The following is a 26,285-nucleotide window of genomic DNA, read 5'->3' as shown; positions in this document are numbered from 1 at the left end:
TCAGTGACTGATGGGCTGTGGCTTGACAAAAGTGCAGAAGAGCAAGCTAACCAACCATGGGCAATGGAATGGGGCATCTAGGTATTCCCTCCCGCCATTGTGGTGTGGCAAATCTCTCCACTTGGAAGACAAAGGGGGCATGGAGAGTAAAGAGCTAAAGAACAGTAAGTGACGATTGCTGCTGAAGACAACTACTAATGTTTTTTTAAAGGGCTATAGCAGGACAATGGCGGAAAATTCAGGTGTCTCATGCTGGGAATCTGCCCCCTGTGAAATTGTGTGTTCTCTCTTTGGCACACGCTCCCACTCCCACCCAGGTTCGTCTTGAATACTAAACTGCGAGTTGCAGAATTGGAAGATTCACCCGTTTCCATGTACAGAGAGAGAAATGTGGATTATGTGTGTCACCTCATTGCAAACTGACTAGATGTACATTTAATTTATAGCAGAGGGGGGAAAATGTGTCAAGTGAGAAACGTCTCTTCAAAGCACAGCTTACCAAATATCAAGTATCATTTTAATGAGACATGGGCTTTGTTGTTGAGACTATTACATGCTCCTTTCAGCAGAGTTTGGCAGTACCGGTGGTGCCTGGTAACCTACAAACAGCATTATTATGCTCTGGATGGAATAATAATTGAAATGCTCAAGAAAGGCAAGGGAGAAAAGGAGAAAGTGTCAGGCGAATAAAGACGAGAACGTTCTTCCCAAACTTCCTTACATGCCTTATCAAGTTTTGTATTCTCAGTTGCCATTTAATTAGCCATCTCTGTTCAGACCTTTGGGTGTTAACTCAACCTTCTGAACTGTTGCGTTTCCCATTGTACCATTTGGTTAATAACCAACACATCAAACGATATACAAGCAGGGAATTTTTATCGCACACAAATATTTGTTCTATTGTGGTCAAGAAGGGCTGTCACTTGGGCTTTCTTCAGAATCAAGTATATACCTGCAGGAAAATCCTCCCAATTCCACTCAACAGCTGAGGCTCTTGCTCCGGGTAATATTTGATGACTGTGTGATATGTCTCCACAGCAAGCACGTAGTCCTAGGGGGTAGAAAGCACACACACAGAGATGCAAGGTCAGCAGTTGCTCTTTGCTCTATGCACACAGCAAATGCACAATAAACAGATGGAAGCAACGCAGTTTAAAGATAGAAAAAAATAGGATGGTTGAAAACACAAGGAAAGGGTTGCCCCTGTCTATGACTAAATGCTGCTGTACTGGGTTTAGCAGGGTAAGGGAAGACACGTGGATTGTACAAGATGCATGACCGGGTTGAAGACCTCTTTCTCTTGCATCTATTACGTGAGCAATGGGACAGCTGCGAATACAAAGGAGACTTGAAATCAAACCAAAATATCTCTGCCCCTCAAAGCAGAACCAAATATATCTGCCCACTAAGCAGCAGCTTTGTAGTTGCCAAAATCATGCACAATGGGCGTACGTGTACACACACACACACACGAGTCTCCTTCACCATCTTTCTGTTTGGCAAGTGAAGCCTTCTGCACAGCCAAGTCAGATAGACTGCCAATGTTCTAAAAATTCCTCTTGCTGGGAAAACAGCCACTGCTCTTATGATGAGGGAACAGCCACAATGGCTAGCTGAAGGGAGTTTTAAAAGGAGCTCAGGGCAAACGGATGGGGATTTAGCAAACAAGTAGGGATTCCTCCCACATTAACACTTCATGTTTTTGAAGAGATGATTGGCAAAGAATGCTTTCAGAATGTTTGATTGCTTCCTGGGTGTGGCTTCTTGATTGATAGGTCTTGGTCTTGATTTAAATGTACAAATAATGAAAAAAATATCTAAACTTAAGCTCAGCGCAGAAACAAAAATGCAGAGAAGCATTATAACACATTGGGAGGGGGCAATATTTATTAGTATTCCTAAGCCAACACATTCCTAAGGCTCAGAACATGTTTTAACATAACACAACAAACCTGTAGGGATATCGCAGAGTGGGGCAGTGGGGTCCAGAGGGAGCACACTTCCCCACCAGTAGGCAGCCACGGTCGACCTGCACGCGTGACCTTGGGGTGCAGGGCAACCCCCCCCCCAGACAAGCCATAGCTGTCTGTACATCGTTCCACCTCTGCATGACCTTTCGCGATCTCAGCAGTTTGCGGTGTCCTGTCTGTAACCCTTTTCCATGAGACTTTTGTCTCCATTCGTCATACACTGTGCAAGGGGAAAATGACGCTGTGGAACAGGTGCCAAAATAGCTTTTTAGCACCCCACGATCTCGAGATGGAAGATGTGTAAAGGTCACAGCCCAAAAATGTATTTGCCTGGCTTGCATATTTGTCTCAATAAAAGGAGGTTCCACAGGAATGGTGGTAGCTCGCTTGCTTCAGACCACCTGTGTGCAGCTCACATGATGATCAACACCTGTCTTGGGCCTTCACTTCAAAACCAATAGATACATATAACGTAACTTTAAATGCTTAACCCTGACCAAATATGAGAGATGCTACAAAGGTTCTGGGCATTTAACACAATGGCTCAACCAGTTCTATGCAACGGCTTTGACCACTAAATAACCCATGAACCCATTCAAAGGACTCCATACACTAGTCTGCATACAATCTAATAAAAATAATTAAATAATTTTATTATTAATACCCTGCCCATCTGGCTAGGTTGTCCCAGCTTCTCTGGACAGCTTCCAACACACATATAAAAACATACTAAAACAACAAACATGAAAAACTCCCCTTCAGATGTCTTCTAAAGGTTGTATAGCTATTCATCTCCTTGTCATCTGAAGGAAGGGCGTTCCACAGGGTGGGTGTCACTACTGAGAAGGCCCTCTGCCTGGTTCCCTGTAGCTTCACTTCTACAGAACTGGAGGCAGCATACCTCTAGCAGCTGCTGAGATCATGAATGGGGGAAATGTTGCTGCCCTTTGGTTCTGCTTGTGGGCTTCTCAGAGAAGTATCTGGTTGGCCACTGTGGGAACAGGGTGCTGGTCTAAATGGGTCTTTGGTTCAATCCAGCAGGGCTTGTCTAATGATTTCCATTTTCTGCTCCTGGAGCTCCTTCTGAAGGTCTGAGCTCAGGAGTAGGCTTGTGGCTAGCTGTGGTCATAAAGTCAGGAAAGGGTCTTCAAAGCCATGTTGCACTTCCAAGTGCTCCTCATTCAACGGTTTTGAATTCAGAAGTCTACTCTGGCTGCTCCCTCCCCAAGGAGCCAATAAATAATTGGGTGGTATATTTAATGAAAAACAATGAAAATAAAAATCAATCTTGCCAACTCTCTTTTTCTTCACTGCCCCACGACCAAGATGCTTCCATGCTTTATTGTAGTCACACTAGACTGAGATGTGAAGCCCAAAAAACTACTGCATTTTGAAGCAGACCTGCCAAACGTCTCTGAGAAGGGGATATACCCTATCAAATAGAAGAGCAAGTTTAATGAACATTAAAATTTGACTCCATTTGAATACTATATTCAGCTGCAGGGCAGAAAGCTGGAAGTCCTTTTATTCTTCTTTATCTTTCTTTCCCTAATCTTTCTTCTCTCTCGTCTCTCAATTTCTCTTTCTTTAGGTTTTCCCTTTTCTTGTCCTTTCTTCTTTCTGCCTATGTTCTTTTTTACACTAAGTAGCTGTTTTATATCAGTGCATTATTTAAAAAATACTTTGTAATGGGTATGTATTTTTGTATATCTCTGAATAAGTATCAACAAATAAATTCTAAAAACAATTGACTAAGAGTGGCCAAAACAACTTTAGACTTCAACGCTGGTGTCAAGGACAAAATTTTAGCAGCTCTTTAGAATCCAGTTACATGGGCTTCATCCCACCGAAATTGCTGGTCTTAAGAAAATAACTTGGGGTGCAGAATGGCAGCCCTTGCCTGTGTACTGATTTAGTCATCAATGGAACAGTTCCAGGAATTCAAGAAGGAATACAGTGGATATGACAGCCTCCAGAAGCACTTTTTCTGTTATTTGTGTGGCAACAGCAAGAGACAGGCTGTAGCCAAGTGGTATTACTGCAGCATAATTTAAGAAAGATTTATGAGGTATGTCTCCTTTAAATTAGAAGACAGAGGCTCTAAATCAAGCAAGAGTCCTTAGGCATCAGTCTCAGGCCTGACTAGGTCAAGCAACTCTCCTTCCTCTGCTGTTTTGGTTTCCTAAGATCCAAATGCCAAAAAAAAGAGAGAAAACGAACAAGTTTCTCTCTTAAGAGTCTATTAATAACCAGCAACATGAAAGGGAAAATAAATTTAAGCAAAAACTGAAAAGCAAACCTTTACAAGAACAGTTCAAACGTCTATGTTTTTAAATGCAGAGCAGCATTTCCAAAGTGTTTAACAATTTAAGCCAGGCAAAACACACACACACAAGTGAACTAATGTATAGCTCTCTTCACACTTACCTTTCCAGTAGTACTGGAAGTAAAATTGAAAGCATACGTTTTTCACTTATTTCCCACTATGAAGCAATGATCATCAGCGATATATGTAACAATTATTACATCCGCTCATGACATGCACATTCCTTCTACATGTAGAACAGACTGAGTCTCAACTCAAACATGCTCTCTGATGAGGTACAGTCCTTAAATATTGGACCACTTATATGAAAAGTTGTTGCCAGAATCTGCCTCTCTATGGGAAACCAATGTATTAGGGCTTCTAGCCAAACACAAGATGAGCATACATGTGGTTGTCCTACATTCTTTCATGAGACAGTACATATTTGTAATGAGACTATAGCATGTGCCTTTCCTAGACATTTGAATCACCTGTGTGTGGTCTGGACTTCTCAAGATGCTACAATGGAGGGTAAGGGAGAATGTTTCCTTCAGAAGGCATGGGCCACTAAGAAATTGCTCATGTTTGCTAAAGAAAACGCCTTTGGAAATCGCAGACCCAGAGTAAGGTAAAGGGGACCCCTGACCGTTAGGTCCAATCACAGATGACTCTGGGGTTGCGCACTCATCTCGCTCCATAGGCCGAGGGAGCTGGCGTTTTTCCGCAGACAGCTTCCCGGTCATGTGGCCAGCATGACTAAGCCGCTTCTGGCGAACCAGAACAGCGGATGGAAACATCATTTACCTTCCCGCCGGAGCAGTACCTATTTATCTATTTGCACTTTGATGTGTTTTCGAACTGCTAGGTTGGCAGGAGCAGGGACTGAGCAACGGGAACGCACCCCGTCAGGGGGATTCGAACCGCTGATCTTCTGATCAGCAAGTCCTAGGCTCTGTGGTTTAACCCACAGCATCACCCTTCTAGACCCAGATTAATTACTCCCAAATAAGCAAACTGCCTTGGCTCCAGATCTTTCCTCTTCTTCTCCAGTTCTGACTTTCTTTAGGCGATTCAGTTGGGAACTGCAATCCTGGGAGTAGAGCACAGGGTTCAGTCTTTCTCCCTGAACCATTTCCCCAACTTAAATCACTCCATGAAACAATCTGCCCCAGAGGGGGAAACGTACAGGTGAAAATTAATGTTCATTTGTTTTCCCCTTAATGTTACTATTTATTTATCTCAGTGCTATCAGTAAACACAAACCTCTGTACCGGTTTCATAGTTAGATGATTCTTTTATATCTATATAGTGGGAGGAAAAGGCAAGGGTAGAATGCTCAAGAGAAAAGAAGGGGGGAAATGAAGGAGGATGGAGATATGCACTAAAGGTAAAGGTAAAGGTACCCCTGCCCGTATGGGCCAGTCTTGACAGACTCTGGGGTTGTGCGCCCATCTCACTTAAGAGGCCAGGGGCCAGCGCTGTCCGGAGACACTTCCGGGTCACGTGGCCAGCGTGACATCGCTGCTCTGGCGAGCCAGAGCCGCACACGGAAACGCCATTTACCTTCCCGCTGGTAAGCGGTCCCTATTTATCTACTTGCACCCGGAGGTGCTTTCGAACTGCTAGGTTGGCAGGCGCTGGGACCGAGCAGCGGGAGCGCACCCCACCGCAGGGATTCGAACCGCCGACCTTTCGATCGGCAAGTCCTAGGCGCTGAGGCTTTAACCCACAGCGCCACCTGCCTCCCTTAAGATATGCACTAGTGCTGGGGAAAACTCACCTTCTAGCACTCAAACACAAAGTCTTTGTTCATGAAAAAGAAAACAACCAGAGTTATTTTCCAGTTAGGTTGTACTGCTGTCAGGATTACGGTGCAGAATGCAGCCTCTCAAGCATTATGGGCAAATACTGGCTATTTGTGAAATTTATGATAAACAGCCCTTTGTCAATTTATTTGTTGAATTTTATTTATTTATTTATCTATCAGATTTCTCACCTGCCCTTCAACTTAAGGTCCCAGGGCAGGCTACAGCCAGATAATATGCAGTTACATATAGACAGAGCTGTTACAATTATAAAACAGGCGAGTTCCTCCAAATGGAACAGAAGAGTAAAACTCTTCATGCAAAACCCTTTGATCTGTAAGTTGGAGGTTTGATTGCAAAAATGAGGCATAACTGACTCCAAATCCCTTTCTCCGTTCATTGGCGCTCCAGACTATCGTCTGTGGCCTCCTCTTCGCATTGGTATTTAAACAGCATGCCCTCATTCCAGTGTTAAGAGCTCACTCCTAACCAGTTTACGTATTTTTTTTTTAAAGGTGCAATACTGCTATTAATCCAGTTAATAGCAAATGCTGTTTTAATTAGACTGGTTACTTATACCTTCTCACCAATCTCCACATCATCATATTTTCCCTGTGTTTTTCATTAGAAAGAAACTATTTCCAAAATTAGTTAGAACACAAGCACTAGAAAACAGCACTTTTTTGTGGGGGGAGGGAGGGAGACAGACAGGGATGTCACTAGATGGTGGTATATTGCATTTTACACCGATGACAGAAGAAACAACAACCCCCCAAAAAATCCTAACGTTTATTTATTACACGTGAAATCAAAGCTGACAACTAAATGATTTATTTGAGAGCATGGAAAGTAAAAAAATAAAAAATAAAAATGCGCCCAATTCTTGTAAACAAACACGCTTAATTATCTGTACTCATGTGATTTTAATTTTTACCTGTGTGATTTTGTGATTAATTTTCATTATGAAAATTAAGGTGTATAGCAACCCCAAATTACACATTACGTTAACTGGATTTCTTCATTAACTACATTTTTTGAAAGGGGAAAATATGTAAGGGGAGGGCAAGCTTATTTCTCCCCCTCCCTTATTCTAAAAGGCACATGGTTCAACACTGTATAAATCCGCGGCGTTTGCAGAAGTGCAAATGCGCATGAATGAGGATACATGACTTATGAACGTGGCGCCACGCTGCGTGTCAGATGTGAATTGGGAGCGCGACTATTCCACAAATGGCAGATAATGCTGTTGATTCAGCAGGGTTGGGATACTTGTTCACAGCAGGGCAGGGTGCAGCTCTGCGATTCCAAAATGAGACAAACTAGTTATGTTTCCATGTTCCCACTGTGGCTCACGCTCCCCACCATAGGGATGCATCTGTGGAGAAGGCACGCCATGTTCTAGAGAGCACCTTTCTCAAGAAATTTTGGTGCACCTGATGGGACACTTTTTCTCAGCCCATTGCATCAAGATGGCTTGCTGCAAGTTGTGGGAAGTTTTGGGGGAGGCGAGGGAAAACCGAAATTAAACGTCCTACCAAGCAACAAAGCCCTGCAGTTTCCCTGGATTGTGGCCACAGCCTTGAAATCCAATTTCCTTCCTTGAAATTAGTATGTGAACATTGCTCTCGGCGGAAGAATCTTCCATGGAAATGAATGCCTGAGCTGGGAAGTGCAGACAGCAATATTCGATGGGCAAGTTGCGAGAAATTTTTTAACAAGGGCTTAACGCTTGAACACAACGCTGCCAAGGCAGAGATCGGAATTCTCAAAATGGTCTTGGAAGGCTGTGTTTAGAGATGGCTGTTTATGCAAACCATGATTGCATTTGGATCTAAGACTGAGTTGCGGTGCTTCAAAAGAATTATAAAGAAGGGGGGAAAGTAAAACAAACAGATGGCCAGCCGCTACTAAAGGGAGATGATACAAGATAGATTTAATACAAAGAAGAGGAGCAAGGGTTGAATGCAGAAACAAAGACGTCTATACAACCTGTGTATTTTAAAAAGGAATATTTTAAAAGGGATCTTACTTTTGCACTTTATTATCATTAAAATGCTAAAATGATGCGTTCCTTGTTTTTTAAATGATTTCTTGCTGCTATGATCTTCAGACTATTACAGCATACTGTTGCTATTTCCTGCCTAGAACGAAGCACCTTTTCCTCTTATCACTATTAATCACCTACATGGTACCACCGCTCTGCCAAGTATGCTTAAAAAAAAAGTTTTTCCCCTCACCAGGTCTTTTATTATTTGACTCCCATTTGACAGATATATTGGATTTGAACCTGTCTCCAACAGTCAGAGTTCACAGTATTCTTTGCCTCTACAAAAACCAGCTTCTCAGAGTTTCTTGAAGACTATATCACTCCTTCAATAAACAAAAGCTTGTCCATTTCAAATAAAACGTTAACATTGCCAGCGTTCAATAGGAAGGAAATCATAAACACCAGCTGGCGCGGTTGTTGGTTTGAAATGCAGCTGTATGTGAGAAGGTACGTGGCAATCTCTTTGTGGGGAATGGTCTCTCATGCTGTTCCAGTAATCTCGATAATGGCATGGTAAACCCAGATTGATTGATTGAATGCAACATGCATGCATTCTGAACTGGCTAAGAACCAGTGGGGATGCGGGTGACGCTGTGGGTTAAACCACAGAGCCTAGGACTTGCTGATCAGAAGGTCGGCGGTTCGATTCCCTGCGACGGGGTGAACTCCCGTTGCTCAGTCCCTGCTCCTGCCAACCTAGCAGTTTGAAAGCACGTCAAAGTGCAAGTAGATAAATGGGTACCGCTCCGGCGGGAAGGTAAACGACGTTTCTGTGCGCTGTTCTGGTTCGCCAGAAGCAGCTTAGTCATACTGGCCACATGACCCGGAAGCTGTACGCCAGCTCCCTCGGCCAATAAAGCGAGACGAGCGCCGCAACCCCAGAGTCGGTCACGACTGGGCCTAATGGTCAGGGGTCCCTTTACCTTTAAGAACCACATATAGTGCTGTTTCACACAAATGGTTTGTTGTACATTGTCATCTGCAAGTTGGTTTCGGTCACGTTATTTGCGTATATTGCTTCTCTGCATGTGCCGCAAATAAAATGGTTCACAGCAAAGTCCAAGGTGTCTCCAAGCGAGGCAAGCAGCTTGTTGAATGGGGCTACTTTCAAGTGACGCAAAGGGTTTGTTTCACGTTGCCAGCTCCAAATGATTATGTTTCATGTTGCAGCCCTGCTGACTTTTGTGCATATGGATTGCATTTAAGGATTGTCTGTTAAATGCACATGCCAGGTTCCAGAAGCGATGCAATTTATCACGATAATTAAGGAAATACAGGAGCCTAGCCTTTTCAATCATTAAAAATTTCTCACTCTGACTCGCAAAATTCTCCTTCCGCCATTCTGAGATTTACAAAATCTTCTCAAGTTGCGTGAGTTGGCACATTAGCCATTGGAAAACAGGCCAGCTATTTTCTCAGGACTGGTTCAAATGCTGCAAAACTGTCTGTACAGGGATCATAGATCCAGTAGAGAGGAAGAAACTGAACGCAACTCACAACAGAGCACGGCACGTGAATGGCTGCTGGGGAAACAAAGCTTTCCTTCATCTTTCCACGCAGAAATGTTCTGGGTGAAGGTGTTGAGAGCTAGCTCTTAAGAGCTGCATTAAATCAAGACGCCGGCCTTCTTTGGACACGGGGACTGATTTCAGCCTTTTGAAAAAAGGAAACCAGGAGAACAAGGCCTGGGAAATTAAATTTGCTCAACCACGTAGAGATCTCAGTTTCGGAAGGACCTGAATTAGCTCAAAGGTATTTATTAATATCTGCCAAACTAGCAGTTCGAAAGCACGTCAAAGTGCAAGTAGATAAATAGGTACCACTCTGGTGGGAAGGTAAACGGCGTTACCACTCTGGTGGGAAGGTAAACGGCGTTTCCACGTGCTGCTCTGGTTCGCCAGAAGCTGCTTAGTCATGCTGGCCACATGACCCGGAAGCTGTACGCCGGCTCCCTCGGCCAATAAAGTGAGATGAGCGCTGCAACCCCAGAGTCAGTCACGACTGGACCTAATGGTCAGGGGTCCCTTTACCTTTACCTTATTTATTAACAGTCGTCATAACAAAAGGATCTGAAAACTCTTGAGTTAGTAAGCCACGAGGGAATTGGTGTCATGGCATCATAAAGTTGGAAGGGGCCCCGACTAGTATTTAAACACATTTAAACAGTACATGTCAAGTCTGAAAAGGGAGCGAGAAGGCATGAAACTGATGCTGGTCATAGCAGGTTGGAAATCCAGCCATAAAAAAATGTATATTCTGCCTCATTCTTGCATGGCTGCTTAAAGTGATTTCAGCAGGCGCATCGGGCTTACACCCCACGTAATGGCAAGCAGTGATCTAACTCATCCTCAGTCTCTCTGAGAATCTACTCGAGTATATATGGTAACTGCAATGATGGTACCCACCTACCTTCATCATTAGCAGACAGTTTGCCGTAGAGTACATCACCCGGCCCAGACGTGACCTCCACAGCTGAACGGAGGCTGTAAAATGAGAGCAGCTTGTGAATGTGCACAAATAAATTAGAAGCTCTTTCCCTAGCCATCAATTATCAGTCATATGCGTTCTGATTTAAATGATTTCCCCTCGTTAACACCGCTGCATCTCGAGCGCAGTATTGCTAGCATTCTGCTAGCATTGCACGGAAAACCCCGCACCCTCTCGATAGCGCGAGGCTTGATTGGCGAGAGGAACAGACTGCCGGAATAAATGAAGCAATAACGCAAAGCTGGGAAACGACCTCTCAGGTTTTAGCTCAGGCAAGGAAGCATCCATTTTTTCCCCGACAGCAGAACAAAAGGCGGAGAGGGGAAAGGGAAAGGGTGCTGAGTTATCGCAAGCATTAGTTTGCAACTGTGTCATTAAAAGCTTTAAAATCTACACTGCTCAGTTCCTTCAAAACTGACCAGCAATTTTTTTAAAAACCTGAATTTGCAACCAGAGCATGAATGTTGAAGGGCTATCTTGGTCTGGGGTCCTGCACTCTCGCCTCTGGCATATGAGATGCTGCCGAGCTGGTCTGACACCCCTACGCTACTGGAACACATGGGGTTTAAAGGCTGCTGCGTATTATAGCAGCAGCAGCCGATCTCTCGCTCCCTTCGCTTGCAGACAGGTTCCTGCTGTGTGAAAAGGAATGGCTCACATTGATTGTTTGTTGCTTAAAGGGATCCGAGAGTCGCAAAGCTGAGCCTCTCCTGTTACAAAATGAGCGCTAGGGTAAAGGGTGTGTGTGGGGGGGGGGGGAATGGTTAAATATGTCCAGGGCTGCAATCCGAAGCGCACTTAGGAGGACGTTCTGCGAGACCCACTTCTGATGCAGAGGATCAGGCTGCCAATTTAATTGCTTTCAGGGTGAAGGTGATGACGATGTGCCCATGATTGTGGTTATCACTCAGAAGGAGCATCGCAAGGAGAGGAACCGAGAAAGAAAGGTGCAATAGAATTGCCGGAATGGCAAGGAAATGTGCCCCAATTTTCCTGTCTGACACAGTATGCTCTTTTTATTGCTGCAAACCTTTGCGGGGTTTGTTTTTTTTTAACTCCTTATTAATAGCCACATCCACGACTAGCAGAGAGTTATTCATTTAGATTAGTTTAAAGGAATGCCCTGCCCAACCTTTGAAACCCAAGCCAGCAATCACCATTAAAAAACAATAATTATGTGTGTTTCTATCATAGGAGCCAACTCCTAGGGGCAGAGGCCCCTTCGTGCCCCCCTAAAATATTTGAGGTCCCCCGAGTTGATGGGCATTGCCATTCAAATGGTGTGTGTGTGCCATGTCATGTGATCAATTATGTGCATCGGGGCTTACCTACCTGCCCCCCAATATTTTATGTAAGTTGGCACCCCTGGTTTTTATTCTATACATATGTGTGAGTACATGTGGGCATGGATGCACATCTCACTGCCCCTTCCCCGCATATCCTCACTCCTGACCTAGAAAGCCCAAGAGCAAAAATTGCACATTATGTGGATGTTATCCTCTTCCCTACAGATGATGCAAAGCTGTCCAAAACCCACCAATGCTTCCTACGGCTGCTTGGTATCAGTGGAAGTGAAGCAGGTCCACTATCAGGTTGAGCAAACCTATATAAGATGCATTATTACAATACAAATAAGCTTCTTCTTTTTTTTAATAAGAGCAAAGCTATGGAGAATATGTTCATTTTTATTTGTAACCACTGTCATATTACGGCTGCATCCTTTTTATGCATTTTTTGTTGCTCTGGGAACTGTGTGCTGTGGAGCACCTGTAGGACTTGATGCCTTGCAAAAGGAGGAGGAGGAGGAGGAGGAGAAGAAGGAGGAGAAGGAGAAGGAGAAGGAGGGAATGGAAGCAATGCACGCCAGGAAAATGGTGCAATGCTAAATCTTTTTCCTCCCACTGAACAAATGGCAAATGCGCTGCCCTGCCCTGTTCTGCAACAAGCTGGTTTGTGCAACACCTACTTAAGAGCAGCAGTAGGGAAATTATGCTGCAGATCTAATCCCGGAAAGAACTGAGGCTTGTTTCCAGTCACAGTTCACAAGGCAAAAAATAAAGGTTTGCCTCAGCTGGAGCGCGCACAAAAACAGATAGAGAAAGTTTCCTGCAGCTCAAAACTGCACCAGAGGCCCTTGCAGAGAGCAGATCTGATTGACCTACTCTGGAAGAGATGCCAATAGTCCCCACAAGTGTCCTCTGGGCAGCATTAGGCAGACAGGCAGCTGTAATGCTGCTGCACTCCACGCACATAACAACCTCTCACAGATGCTCAAAAGCCCCCCTCCTCCCCTAAAGATTCCGCTGGCTGCCTCTCCTTCCTAGCCTCCGCCAAGCTCAGCTGAGCTCTGAAAAGCAGCTGCGCCAAAGGAGAGCGAGAGCAGGCAGACAGAAACCATCACACTGGAGGGTGGGGAGCAGAGGGAAGGACCACAGGGCGCAACTAGGAGAGGAGCCTGTAGCTGGCGGGGAAACAATGCAAAATTATTTGGAGCCAGGTTGGTTAAACACAGTGAAATGGGAAGAAGAACCCCAATATTTAATGGTTCCCCATATTTAATGGTTAATGGTTTTGAGGCTTTGCAGCTATAGGTTTCTTTGTGTGGATTAGAATGGGCTTTACTTAACCAGCCCTAGATTGCTCTGAAAACAAACACCCCATAGCCACCAACACTAGCAAGCTTTGCCTGGATGGCTACTTCCGTTGCAGTCAGGACTCAAGATGCAAAAAACCCCCCACTGGTTTCCCTTATCTTGCAGTCATACCCTTAACCCCCTAATTCTGGATGGGTAGTGGCTAGCTATAAGTATTTGATAAAAGAAAGGCAACATTCAGAACCGCTCTCTCATTACATCTTACGTTCTACGAGCTGAAGCAAAGTCACTGGAAACAGAGCCATTTCTACACTGGGGTGTCGTAACATTGCTGAAGAATTTTTATTTCCCACCCCACCCACACATTTCTCCCTAGCTCTGCCATTGTCAATACAATGAGGACAGGGAGGGGTGTCCCTGTTAAAAGTTGTATGAGGGCATTAGTGTATTTTGGTCAAAGTAATACCAGAGAGAGAGCGGACAAATGTTTTATCGTGTTTTTAATAATCTATTGAGACCTTTGTATCAGTTTTATTCTTCATCCAGTTCTTTATGATCCCAGTTCATTCTTGAGTACTATACCCCAAGAAAGCGTCACACTTCCACCACGGGGCTCGGGTTGTCTACCTCGTAATAAGTACCCTGCCTCTGGCTGATTCAAGCCCACAAAGACTGGCTGGACCTTCAATTACTCGATGTAACAAGACTAGATTTATATGCAGGCAATTCAAGGGAGCGGGTCAAATTCAACTTAGCCTGCCTGGATCCAGGTGGCTTTCTGACGGTATGGAACCAGTCAAGAGACCTAAAATAAACTTTGCTAAGGGCACAGCACAACAGAAATTCGTCAAGTATGTCAATTATCTTAAATGAAAAGAAGAAGTTTGGCTTTTAACCAGGCATCAGTGAACAGAAAGACTCCATCTGTTCATAGGTGGGACTAAGATCCAGCACAGCATCCTTACATATGATCAATTATGTGGGGGTGGGGCTTACCTCCCCCCCCCCACAAAAAATATTTTATTCAAGTTGACACCCCTGCAAGGATCACAGGGTGGTCTACAATACTAAAACACAAAACATAGTAACAAATAAAAACATCACTCCCCCCTTTCCACTCTTGGGGAATTATGGGCAAAGTAGAAGCCCTGCAAAAAAATTAAATGTGGCATTGTAGGGTGGAAAAGCCTTAAAAAAACCAACAATCCACCAGGCAACTGACAGCTTAGAGGCCAAGCCACGGGTTCAAACAAGAACCTCAAATGTCAGGAAGAGAGCCTTATGGGGACAATGGGCTGAGTTTTAAGACTAAATGCTCCTTTGGTTTCTAAGCACCGCACTGCTATTATCATAAATCTGTCATTCTAGAATGGCAGCGATTTTCCTTTTTTTGAAACTGGAGAGAAGATTGTGATTTAATGCATTGCCACGATCAAAAATAAAAAGCAAATCTGCGAAATGATTCCCAGCAATCAAAATACAGGGGTGCATCATTTTAAAGGCTGTACGAGCGGCAATGCCACTGTTTTAACAGCTACAGAGCAATCTTGTGAGAACTTCTGACAGTATTTGGGCAAGTGATAAAAATACACCGACTGTGGAAGAAAAGGCTTCAGGGGTTGTGCCTACCTTGCCTGTTCTCTTGGGTAATGTTAGTCATGCTTCCATCTTCTGCAAAGCCACATTCCAAGTTATCCAGTATCTGCAATGAATACTTTTTTAAGCAACTTTGTTGAGTTTGAACACCATTCCAGAGTGAAAGCAAATATTTGTAAACTGAAATCAGTCACGGTCACCATATTCAAAGATTCAAACAGGGCTCCCCACCCCATGGGAGCAACATTTGAAATCACCAATCTATTGGAAGTAATAGGAATCACCCTTCAAATCAATTAAGAAGAAAAAGAGAGAATGCTTTCATACTGCTGCTTGGCTGAAATGACATACACCCAAGAGTTAATATTCTGTGGACAAATGCCAGCTCCCTCGGCCTGAAAGAGAGATGAGAGCCGCAACCCCATAGCCACCTTTGACTGGACTTAACCGTCCAGGGGTCCTTTACCCTTTACCTTATTCCGAACATAACTGGAGAAAAACACGTTAGGCAGGATATCAATTATTTCCTTCAGGGGAGGGTTATTAGCCTGTACAAAACGAAAGCAGTGCAACACAAACTGAAGTAAGCATGTTCAGTGATGTGAGCTGCTTTGAGGACTGTATATATCCACTAAACGAATTTGTCATCCGTGGAGCCAGTCATTGCTCACCGGTGACGACAGCCCAGCGAGGGCTTCCCATTTGGGCTGCCTGCCAGTGACTGAGACTGTGCCTGCTACAAGACATGGTTGGTGGGGTGACACCATTGTGCAGGCAGAGTGTTTGGTTCTAGACCAAGGAGATCAGGGTTCAAAGAGCTGGTCAGCAATGAAACCCTGTAACTGGTATGAGGCCAGTCACAGCCTAACCCAGCTCCCAAGACTGTTGGGAGGATAAACTGGGATCATGCCCGTGTACGCCAGCTTGGGACTACTTGGAGGAAGTGAGAGATATGTGGACATATGGAGATGAAGCCAGAGCTCACTGAGCCCAGTATTGCAGCAGAGTTGTCGGGCAGAGAGCTTTCTGAACACTTGAAGAGATGCCAGGGACTGAATCCAAGATATTCTGCATGCTAATGTACATGCTGGTCCCTTTCCTGCAATAGGTTGGATCTGACATTATCTTGCCGTTCACAAAAGGGACAGCAATTCAGTGGAGGCTCTCACTGGTGGAAACAGGGGTGGAGAAGCCACTCTTGCTGATTCCCCTGGAAGCCTCCTTCTACAGTTTGAGGTACTTCCAGCCATCTGGAGCGGTTGTTGAGGAAGGCACAGGGGACTGGTGGGAGAAGGCAATCGAGAAGCATGCTGCAAGTGAAGGCCCCTTCATGGAAACTCTGGATCTGAGCCAATGCAATAAAATAAATAAAATACAAGCTGATTCCAAAAGAGGTGTTAAAAACAACCACCACCACCTAACCCAAATGTTCTCTCTCTTTGGTAGTTTTATAGCTTCCAGCAGGGGTTTCATTCCTAGTTAAACAATGATCTATCCTGTATCACATACATTTTCTTTCAGAACGATTTCTGTGATTAAAATGAAGTCTGGGCAAGCTAAAATAAAGATGGCTGTGATGATCTGGAAAATTATTTGGGCTGCTAGCTTTGAATGGTTTTGTGCCTGAAATTATAAATCAAACCTCCCATCTGCATGGAAGAAGATCTTCGGTTTCCTCCGTGACGCCTCAAATACCATCACTCCTAAAATCATGATTTGTAGCATCCTTTGGCCTAAGAGAACTAAATGAGACTCATTCCAGAGCACTTGTACTTTAATTAGCTAGTCGTTTCTGCTGATCAGCAAATATAAGGGACTCCCTCTCCTAGGGACTGAATGCACTGTTTCGGTGCAGATTTCGGCTCCTGCCGGCTGAGAGATGGAAGGCCGCAGCTGCAATTTGCATTTTAAACCCCATCACCCCACTTTAATCAGTCATGGCTTCCCCCAAAGAATCATGGGAACTGTGGTTCATTAAAGGTGCTGAGAGAGGGATGAGTGTGTAGATTCCTTTGACTTCTTTGTGGCTGAAATGTAGCTTGCTGCACAAAATTGAAAGTCGTGGAACTTCATCTCTTGTCACCTCTCTTGGACATGATTCTTCCGACATCTTCCCTGCAATCGGTTACAGTGCAGGTATCTGCCCACACCTTCCACAACAAAGGCAGGGGCAAAGTGGTCACTCAGTTTCTCCTCATCCTCCTCTGTCACTCCTTTGATGTGTGAGGGCCCAACGATCTCCTTACTCATTTCCTGATGTTCTTAGAAGACATTTTCACTGTGGGGTTTAGCAATATTGTTTTCCTGTTCTTTCACTTGCCTTTACCACCAGCTTACATTTGCCAGGAATTTATTTTCCTTTCTGCTCTTCCCATTTGGGCAAAGCTTCCATCTTCTGAAAGAAGACTTTTAAAAAAATTTTTAAGGTCACACATACATTATTACAAGTGTTAAAAAAGATTCTCTGTGTTGCTTCATGAAAGTGTTCCTGGCATTTTGATGAAATATAGAACTGTGCTTTTGTTCCTAGGACGAATTTTAGATGGTGCATCTTTTCTGTTGAGTAAATATGTAGCCTATAGGCATTATCAGGACAAAACACATGGGAAGATGAGAATTGAATATTCTACACTTCAGGAGACTCGGCCTTGATTTTTTATATATTTGTAAGGTATTTTTTAAAGCTCTTAGTTGTGTTTTTTTTGTTTGGACCACTGGCCTGCCTAACATAAATCAATATACTTTTGTACTGGTGAGCCAGCGTAGTAGGGAATTGTCTTCAGGCAAACAAAAACTGCAGTGTGGATGTTAATTTATTTCTCCCTCCACCCCCATTCATCTCCACGAAAATGTTCGTTGGAAAATCTAGCTGGGACCACTTAAAGACTGACACTGGTGAAAGAAGGCATTCACCTTGAGACATATTGGGAAGGGGGGTAGGATGTAAAAAGAAAAAGAAAAAAAGAAACTGCAAGTTTGAATTTGGTCCAGTAAGACCCCCAAACTCTCCAATGATGATTTTGGCACAAGATTTGCAGAAGAGCCGTGTTTAGCCAGGCTTCCGGCTAGTTTTTAAATGTGCTGGTGCAGACAGATTAGCTTTTCCATTTTCCTTGCCATGTTGAATGGAAGCAGTCAGCTGAACCACTTGAAATAACACACTTGCTGGTTCTCGCGGTGAGACTTGCCAGGGATGGGGAAGCTGTGGCCCTCCGGCTATTGCTGGTCTACAATTCCTATCACCCCCTATCATTAGCCATGCTGCCTGGTGCAGATGGGAGTTGTAGTTCAGCCGCATCAGGAAGGCCACAGGCTCTCCAACTGCAGTAAAGTCTTTCCCATCCCTCTTGCATGCATATGTGTGAATTTGAGCTGTGATGATTAGACTATCCTGATAAGGATAGAACCAGTATTCTGTGCTCTGGTAACCTCTAGAGGCAAACTAACGCCTGGGGGCTGGATCCAGCCCAATTGCCTTCTAAATCTGGCCCGCAGATGGTCTGGGAATCAGCGTGTTTTTACATGAGTAAAAACTCATGTAAACTCATGTCCCTTTATTTACAATGCATCTCTGGGTTATTTGTGGGGCATAGGAATTCGTTCACCCTCCCCCAATATAATCCGCCTGCCCCCCCAAGGTCTGAGGGACAGTGGATCGGCCCCCTGCTGAAAAAGTTTGCTGTAGTGCGGTGGTAGACTTGTAATCTGGTGAACCGGGTTTGCGTCTCCACTCCTCCACATGCAACTGCTGAGTGACCTTGGGCTAGTCACACTTCTCTGAAGTCTCTCAGCCTCACTCACCTCACAGAGTGTTTGTTGTAGGGGAGGAAGGGAAAAGGAGAATGTTAGCCGCTTGAGACTCCTTAAAGGGAGTGAAAGGCGGGATATCAAATCCAAACTCCTCTTCTTCTTCTCTAGAGGTTAGACTACTGCCATATGTTATATGTGGGATTGCCTTTGAAATCAGCAAGAAGGCAACCAAAATCATCAGAAAATTGAGGTACCTTCATAAGAGCAGTACCTATTTACCTTATGGCACTTTGACATGCTTTTGAACTGCTAGGTTGGCAGGAGCAGGGATCGAGCAACAGGCGCTCACCCTGTCGCAGGGATTCAAACCACCGGCCTTCTGATCGGTAAGTCCTAGGCTCTGTGGTTTAACCCATAGTGCCACCCGCGTCCCAGTGAAAGGATGGCCCTGAGCAAAAGTGGCTGGGGACCAACCGGAGGAGATGCCTATAGCCTTCACGGCCTGCTTAAGGATTTGATGGAGTCATCTGCTTGGCCTCTGTGAACAAGGCAAGACTTTTGGTAGGATCCAGCTGGATTGTTCTCATATCCAGGATCGGGTTTGTTTGGTTTGATGAAAATAAAAATTACCAGCATCTTATTAAATGAGAAGATTGATATGGTCCAAAGTAGGATACTTCACTAACATTTAACTTTGGATATTGCCACCCTACAAGGTTTGTTTGTTTGTCACATTACTAGGCTGACGGTTTGTTTAAAGTGAAAACATAACTGAGTAGCAATGGCCTTTGGAATACAGAGTTAAGGTCTAACGAACACTCACATTTCTAACAGCAAAATCTTAAGATTTCGGAGCACAGAGCATGAGCCAGTCAAAATGAAGCGCTTTCAAATTCCACTGAGTCTGGAAAAGAGCAGCTTCTTTTAAGCCTACCCTGTCTGTCGAAGAATTATTGCATCATAACTGGGACGCAGGTGGCGCTGTGGGTTAAAGCCTCAGCGCCTAGGACTTGCCGATCGAAAGGTCGGCGGTTCGAATCCCTGCGGCGGGGTGCGCTCCCGCTGCTCGGTCCCAGCGCCTGCCAACCTAGCAGTTCGAAAGCACCTCCGGGTGCAAGTAGATAAATAGGGACCGCTTACCAGCGGGAAGGTAAACAGCGTTTCCGTGTGCGGCTCTGGCTCGCCAGAGCAGCGATGTCACACTGGCCACGTGACCCGGAAGTGTCTCCGGACAGCGCTGGCCCCTGGCCTCTTGAGTGAGATGGGCGCACAACCCCAGAGTCTGTCAAGACTGGCCTGTATGGGCAGGGGTACCTTTACCTTTACCTTTAACTGTGCAATGAATGACTGAAGTTTGATGGCTGTTCCAGACATTCTAAATACTCTGCTTACAGAAAGTGCAAGGCTACTGATGCCCAAGTATTGAAGAAAGATTGGCTGCCCTTTACCTTTGTGCAGATTGTTTTCATACTGTGCAGTCTATCAAGCGACTCTTGAGGATTTCCGAGGTACTGCTGAAGTTCAGCATGCAAAATCCTCATGGAAAAAGGAACCATGGAACCTAGAATGGTAACAAAATGGATGGGTTGCAATTATTGTAGTTATCGGTACAGTCCACGTCTATCACAGGCATATACTCTCTGCATTTACTCAATATAAGGTTATGTCTCTCTGGAGACATGATCTATACAGGCCTGAAACAAACCTTAGCGTGGAACAGCAAGATGTAGATTTCGGGACAGCTGCCCACCCCCCTCCCTGCACTCTGTCACCCTTCTTCATTGTTGCACTTAATGAATTGTTTGCCTAATATCTTTCCCTAAAATTTCAAGATTTAAGTTATCTGAGGAAGTGATGAGCAAATGAAACCAGACCAGTGTTCAGCTGTGGTCTCCGTTTTATCTGTGAAACTGTAAGTGCAATTTGAGTTCTATTTACTCACTGATTTTTGTGAGGGTCTGAATGCAAACCAAATAAGGTTTCTGAATTCTACACGTCCGTATGTGGCTGCCAGCCATTGTGATTTTACTATTAATTGAAGAATCATTAGTCACTTTAGGCCTACAAGGGTCATTATAAGTCATTTAAGTCTTTTCCTTTAGGGAAACCAGGTCTTGTTGTACTTGAAATATTCCTAAGAGGTACTGCGCCTCGTTTTTTAAACAGTTTGAGCTTCTTCTTGGATGTCATCGAATCATTGAGTTGGAATGAGCCATTTGAGTCACTTAGTCCAACCCCCTGCAATGCAGGTCTAACGATTCCTTTACACAATGTTTTAGGACCCAAATTTGCAAAACATGAAACTTTAGGGCTTAGAAAACAAATGAAAGTATTCTTTATACAATAACAATCCAATATATTTTTGTGAGGAGAATCCCCCTGTTAGGAACACACCAAATTGTCTAGTAGCCCAGGGTCTTTCCTGCTGACCTATGAGCTCTGCAGTGCTTTCTTAACGACTTCAAATAACTTCATTCCTCTATTTTGTGCCCCCATCATTTGTTCTTCTTGTCCTTCGTGGCTGTGGCTATAAAGCCACAGTTTTCAAGTCTTATTACAGCACCCGGGCTGCTCACAATCCACTTCTTTTCAGACCTACTGAGTATAAAAGCTTCACTCCACAGACAGATGGATAGTCACCATGCCACAGAGAGAAAAATATGACTTCACTAGCCCTGAGAATGGTTATTAAGCAAAGTTAATGATCCTACATGCAGCTGCATGGAAGGCCAACTCATTAGCAGAGAGGTTAGTGTGCAATGGAAATCCATATCGCAATCAGAAAGATGTAGCACCAGAGCTAATCCCACAGCTTCATTTTAGAAGTGGCAAATAAAGTTGGCAGCCAACCAGCACTGAAGTCAATTTCTTACAAAATGGGAGTTACTACTTGGCTCACTTCAGATTCGGGGTGGGGTGTGGAATCTTATTTTCCCACAGCATCTACACCATGAATCCTGGATGGCACAGGAATGGGAGCGACATGCATGAGGAACAGGCCAAGCACCCGAGTTCTGCTACTTCCGAGCCTGGGAGTTTGAATTTATTTATTTTTAAGAAGGTCAAGAGTGGAAGGTGCAATGCATTCAGAGGTAGGCTGGTTTCCCCCACTTTGGTCTTGGAAAAGATGGTTTTTCTCTCTCTCTCTCATTCCTCAGTTACATCCCAACTAGGCAAAAATACCAGGACTTTTACTTTCATAGTAATATTTTAAAATACAGTTTTAAACCAGAGATACTGATAGCTCCCTTTATGATTTTGCTAAAGTACACTGTCACTTGCACTGTAGGACAAAATTCTTGTGAGCTTATGAAAATACAGTACTATTTAGTGACGGGGAAAGTCAATTAATGCTGTGTCAAAACATCTGGATTTAGATGCGTAACTTTTGCTCAAATAGTATCAGCAAATTTTACTTTAGAATGAGACAAATGCACACATAGAATCACAGAAATGTAGGGTTGGCAGGTATTCCGGGGATCATCTAGTCCGAGGTTTCCCAAACTCGGGTCTCCAGATGTTGTTGGACTACAACTCCCATTATCCATTCCCAGAAGGACCAGCGGCCAGGGATGATGGGAATTGTAGTCCAAAAAACAACAAGAAGGGACCCAAGTTTGGGAAACCCTGATCTACCCTTACAAGGTAGCATCACAGAAAAAAAAGAAAAAAGAAAAGAAAAGAAAAGAAAAGAAAAGAAAAGAAAAGCAATCACCACTTTAAAAAGGCTTGACACTGACAACATGTTTCTTCACTGATGACCCAGGATAGAAAGAGGCAACATTGATCACAAATTCCCTTAGTTCCTCTATCTATCTATCTATCTATCTATCTATCTATCATCTATCTATCATCTATCTATCATTTATTTATTTATTTATTTTGGTTATTTATATCCTACTTTCTAGGATACACATCCTTCCAAGGTAATAAAATTGCAGCCACACAATTAAATCATAACAGTTCATTACCATTCTTTCCACAGGGCAGTGGATAGCAGGCAGCCCTGCCAGGAAGGGAAAGTCCTTCTGGAACAGTCTCTGAGGTGTTCTTCACCTCACTGCAGCAGAGCGAGAGATGGGGAACAGGGCTACTGAATCAGCTCCACTGAGAAACCAGTTACATTTGACAGTTCCTGCTTCTGAACTGGCCATTATTTAGGCTATGGTAGGCTATTGTTTAAAAATATACACCACCTATTTTGTACCAAATATTGACACCCAGCCCCAAATAAATAAAAAGACTGCAAGACAAAGTTATCCATATATAAACTATATAATATTAAAATTTTAACCACAAATAATGTGTACTTATACTGTCCTTCTGTAGCCTGTTCCTTTATTTATTTTGAATATTATTTTCAATTTTGCACTGACAGATTTGTAATATGATCTGATTTAATAGCATAGCGAAAGGATTAGGCTACTGCAAATTAGTTTTGTGGTTCTGGAATAATTTTTTAAAACTCAAGGAAAAAAAGCGTTTCCTGTCTTTTTGGGGCATATAGGGAAATAAATATACACACACACACACACACATATATATATACCTAGCATCCAAAAGCAGGCTCCTTCAAAATGAAGAATAATCATCACCTCTGAATTGCTGCAGGAGAAAAACACAAAGGCAGACCTTGGGAGCACAGGAGAGGTAACAAGAAGTTAGGGAAAGTCTTTCGAGAAGGTGAACCTTTCTCGTCAAAAATCTGCAAGGCAACCATGTTGGCCAGGAGTTTAGGGACGTTAAGAGCTCTAGAAGCTGCTAAGTCAAGCTTCACAGAGAGCACTGAAGAGCCACAGAGGCAGAAAGACCAAATCTTAATAGGACACTTCTGAATCTACCATAAAGACCCATCAGCTTTGCTTGGTCTGCTCTCCCTACAACCGTTGTAAGAATCATCAGGCTGGAGGCAAGACTGTTTGTGCTGTTTGTAGTGTGAGTTATTGCTTGATTGCTGGCTGAGTGAATGTAGCTGGGGTGAAGTTGTGGCCCAATACTTGCCTCACTTTCACAGCAGGCCCTGTCCTGAAATGAGCAACCACAAAGGGGTTTGCCGTTTTTCTGAGGGTGTGTGTGTCACACTGGGGTGATACAGGGGCAGGGGCACCCTGCGCTGTCAGCCAGGATACAGAAGTGCAGGCTGCCTGAGAGAGCTTTTCAATCAAAATTTTGGTCGAAACAGCAAGACTTTGGATTTGTGGCACGACGACACGGCCACACTGAACTTTCTTCCAGCTTCAGATTAAAAAGCCAGGACAAAAAGAGGCTAATAAAGGAGAGCACGTTCCCACAGAAAAGGGAAATCTAGTTGTTGTAATGAACAGACAAGGAAACAGGTAACACGAAAGCCTGCCTAATTAATCGTAAACAGAGGCAGTCCTCAAATGCTCACGAGGAGAGATTTAAAAGCAGGACAATGCCTCATAGTTCACCTGTGAGTTTCTGGCAGCATGACAGACTCTGCGATAACCAGGATTATGAACTATGAAAGGGGGGGGAGGGAATCACACTGAGGAGTCTTATATAAACAAGGTGCATTGGTTAGTCACAGCATTCTAGAAGAATTATGCACACCTACAGGTTTCTCACAGTGGTAATAACCCCTTTTCAAAATAAATTTCCACAGTTCCAGAAGTCTTTGAGAAGTTTTAAGCAAGGGCTGGGTTGTTTCTGCACCATGCAAAATATGGAGGACATCTCTAACACTGTTAAGCAGTTAACTGTGTCTGCGAGTCAGTGTTTATTATAATGGTCAAATGCATGATGGCATAATGCTTCTGCATAATGTGTATCTACTGTAAAGCCAGTAAGTGAGGGATATGAACAGGCTTGAGAAGTATGTGCACGTTAAGCATCCTGCTGCAACACAGTCCCTTTCAGACATTAAGAGCTGTGCTTCTCATAATGTCTGAAGCTACCATTAAGGAGACGGCAAAATATCCATAATTCTTATGAACAGGTTGTGAAGAAATGGTGATCTTCTGAAGATTCTGTTTACAGAGTCCTTTTTCGCTCCCCTTTTCTCCCCACCTCGTACCTTTCACTGAGACCTGGGCCTGCTCCTATCTAAATTATCACTATTCTGGGTATTTCCTCATCATGCTAGAGAGTGATGGCACCTGGAAAATGACTGTACACAGGATCCATTTAAAAATGATGATTACGGGCAGGATTTGTCTAATAATTATTATTGCCCAATTCCCCCCTCCTCGTCCTACAAAACCAAACCCCCACTCATCAAAACATGGCAGCAAGTTAGTGCAATCCAATACTTTGTGCAGCAGAAATTAAGGTCTGGCATACATAAACATGTGCTCTAATCTAGGACAAGATTTTCATAAATGGGAATGGGTCAGATAAAGAAGTAGAAGGTAATTAAAAAAACAAATTGAGGAGAATGCAGCTTTTTTCATGGCAAGTTATTTGGAGTTAAAAAAAGAACAGACACACATAAGGAAAATGACCAACCAAAATGTTACAGTCAGTATGTATAGGATACTTTGCAGCTAAAATGCTATTGTTAGAAACCAAGACATGCAAACAACAAAATCATATTTCCATGAGCACAAACAAACAAAAAATCCCTGTCCTTATTTTAGTACTCAACGTTCTATGTAAGGAACTAATGAATAGCCTGGGAAAATAAGGTAAGCAAAAGTGTTGAGTTGGTCAGCAATCTGGGTGGAGACAACTGGGAGTTACCATGCGGGAGCATGATATGCATAGAGTTGTATTTGTTCTTTTTAAAAGGCTTTAGGTAAATCCTATGTCATGTGGGAACTAAAGATTCCAAGGCAAGGAGAAAGGTGACAGAAGTCAAACTGGGCTGCAGAGGTGAGGGTACAGCATTAAGCTGGTATTCAGGAAAGTAGGAACAAGGGAGACAAAGAGCAACAGAGGAAGATGAGAAGATGTTGAGCAATGATTGCACAGGCAGGAAAAAGAAACAGAGAGAGAAATAATACTTGTGAGGCAGTATTACTTTGGGCTGTAGCAATTATATAGCATCAGTACCAAAAACACAGAACTCACTGGGCAGCGCTAGGAATAGCTGCTGGGTTTACAAAACAGAAAAGTGTATGAAAAACATCAAGAAAGCAATGTAATTATAGGATGGAAAGAACTTTAGCCATAAGGATCTCCAGTGCAGAATTCTTCATCTTGAAGAGATGCATAATGCATTCTCCAGCAGGTGTGAAGGTAGCATACTACTATTAGTAAGGCCGCCACTAGAGGGGGAACAAAACACATCCTTCAAGTGGGCCCTGCCAGATCGCACACTGAAAGCAAAGTATTTTCTGCTATTTCTCCCCCTCGTGTCATAATTACTTTACCGAAACACTGGAACACCTACAGTTGTTTCAACATTTTAGAAGTATGTGATTTATACATATATATAAAAGAGAGGCAAAACTGGAATTTTTCTTTTCTTTTTTAAACCAATCTCTTGAAGCAAAAGGAATACTTTTAAGTCCTTGTAAAAGACGGAAGAGGATGGAAAGACAGAGCCTTTAAAGCCACGTGACAGCTGCCACATTCTAAAAGCTAGATTTTTTTTCTAACGCAGATGACCATGGCAGGGTAATCATAATTGCCACACCTATGCTGGAAATCATTTGAGCGATGAAGGTGGTCCTCTTCGGACCCTGCCGATCGTATGCTGGCTCAGGAGCACTGCTGGTGCCTGTGACAAGCTCAAGACGGTGAAGCTAGCCTGTGAGTTCCTTCTCT

General features: G+C 43.7%; 1 protein-coding gene across 5 annotated transcripts in view; it reads right to left on the bottom strand.

Annotated features, from left to right (window-relative positions):
* TRAPPC12 (trafficking protein particle complex subunit 12) overlaps positions 1–26,285 on the bottom strand; it is a 220,182-nt gene that overhangs the window by 7,311 nt on the left and 186,586 nt on the right. For 4 of the 5 annotated variants that reach the window (XM_081856984.1, XM_081856980.1, XM_081856983.1 and 1 more), the window contains exons 7-10: positions 20,003–20,115; positions 14,838–14,910; positions 10,537–10,610; positions 953–1,051 (exon numbers count right to left, since the gene is read on the bottom strand). In XM_081856984.1, the coding sequence (XP_081713110.1) occupies positions 953–1,051; positions 10,537–10,610; positions 14,838–14,910; positions 20,003–20,115 (359 nt within the window). The remainder of the gene's footprint in view (positions 1–952; positions 1,052–10,536; positions 10,611–14,837; positions 14,911–20,002; positions 20,116–26,285) is intronic. The other variant, XM_081856981.1, reaches the window with a different exon arrangement.

The sequence above is a fragment of the Podarcis erhardii genome (genome assembly GCF_964252035.2).
Source record: "Podarcis erhardii genome assembly, chromosome: 3".
Classification (NCBI taxonomy): domain Eukaryota; kingdom Metazoa; phylum Chordata; class Lepidosauria; order Squamata; family Lacertidae; genus Podarcis; species Podarcis erhardii.
This window is presented reverse-complemented; position numbering and strand designations above follow the sequence as displayed.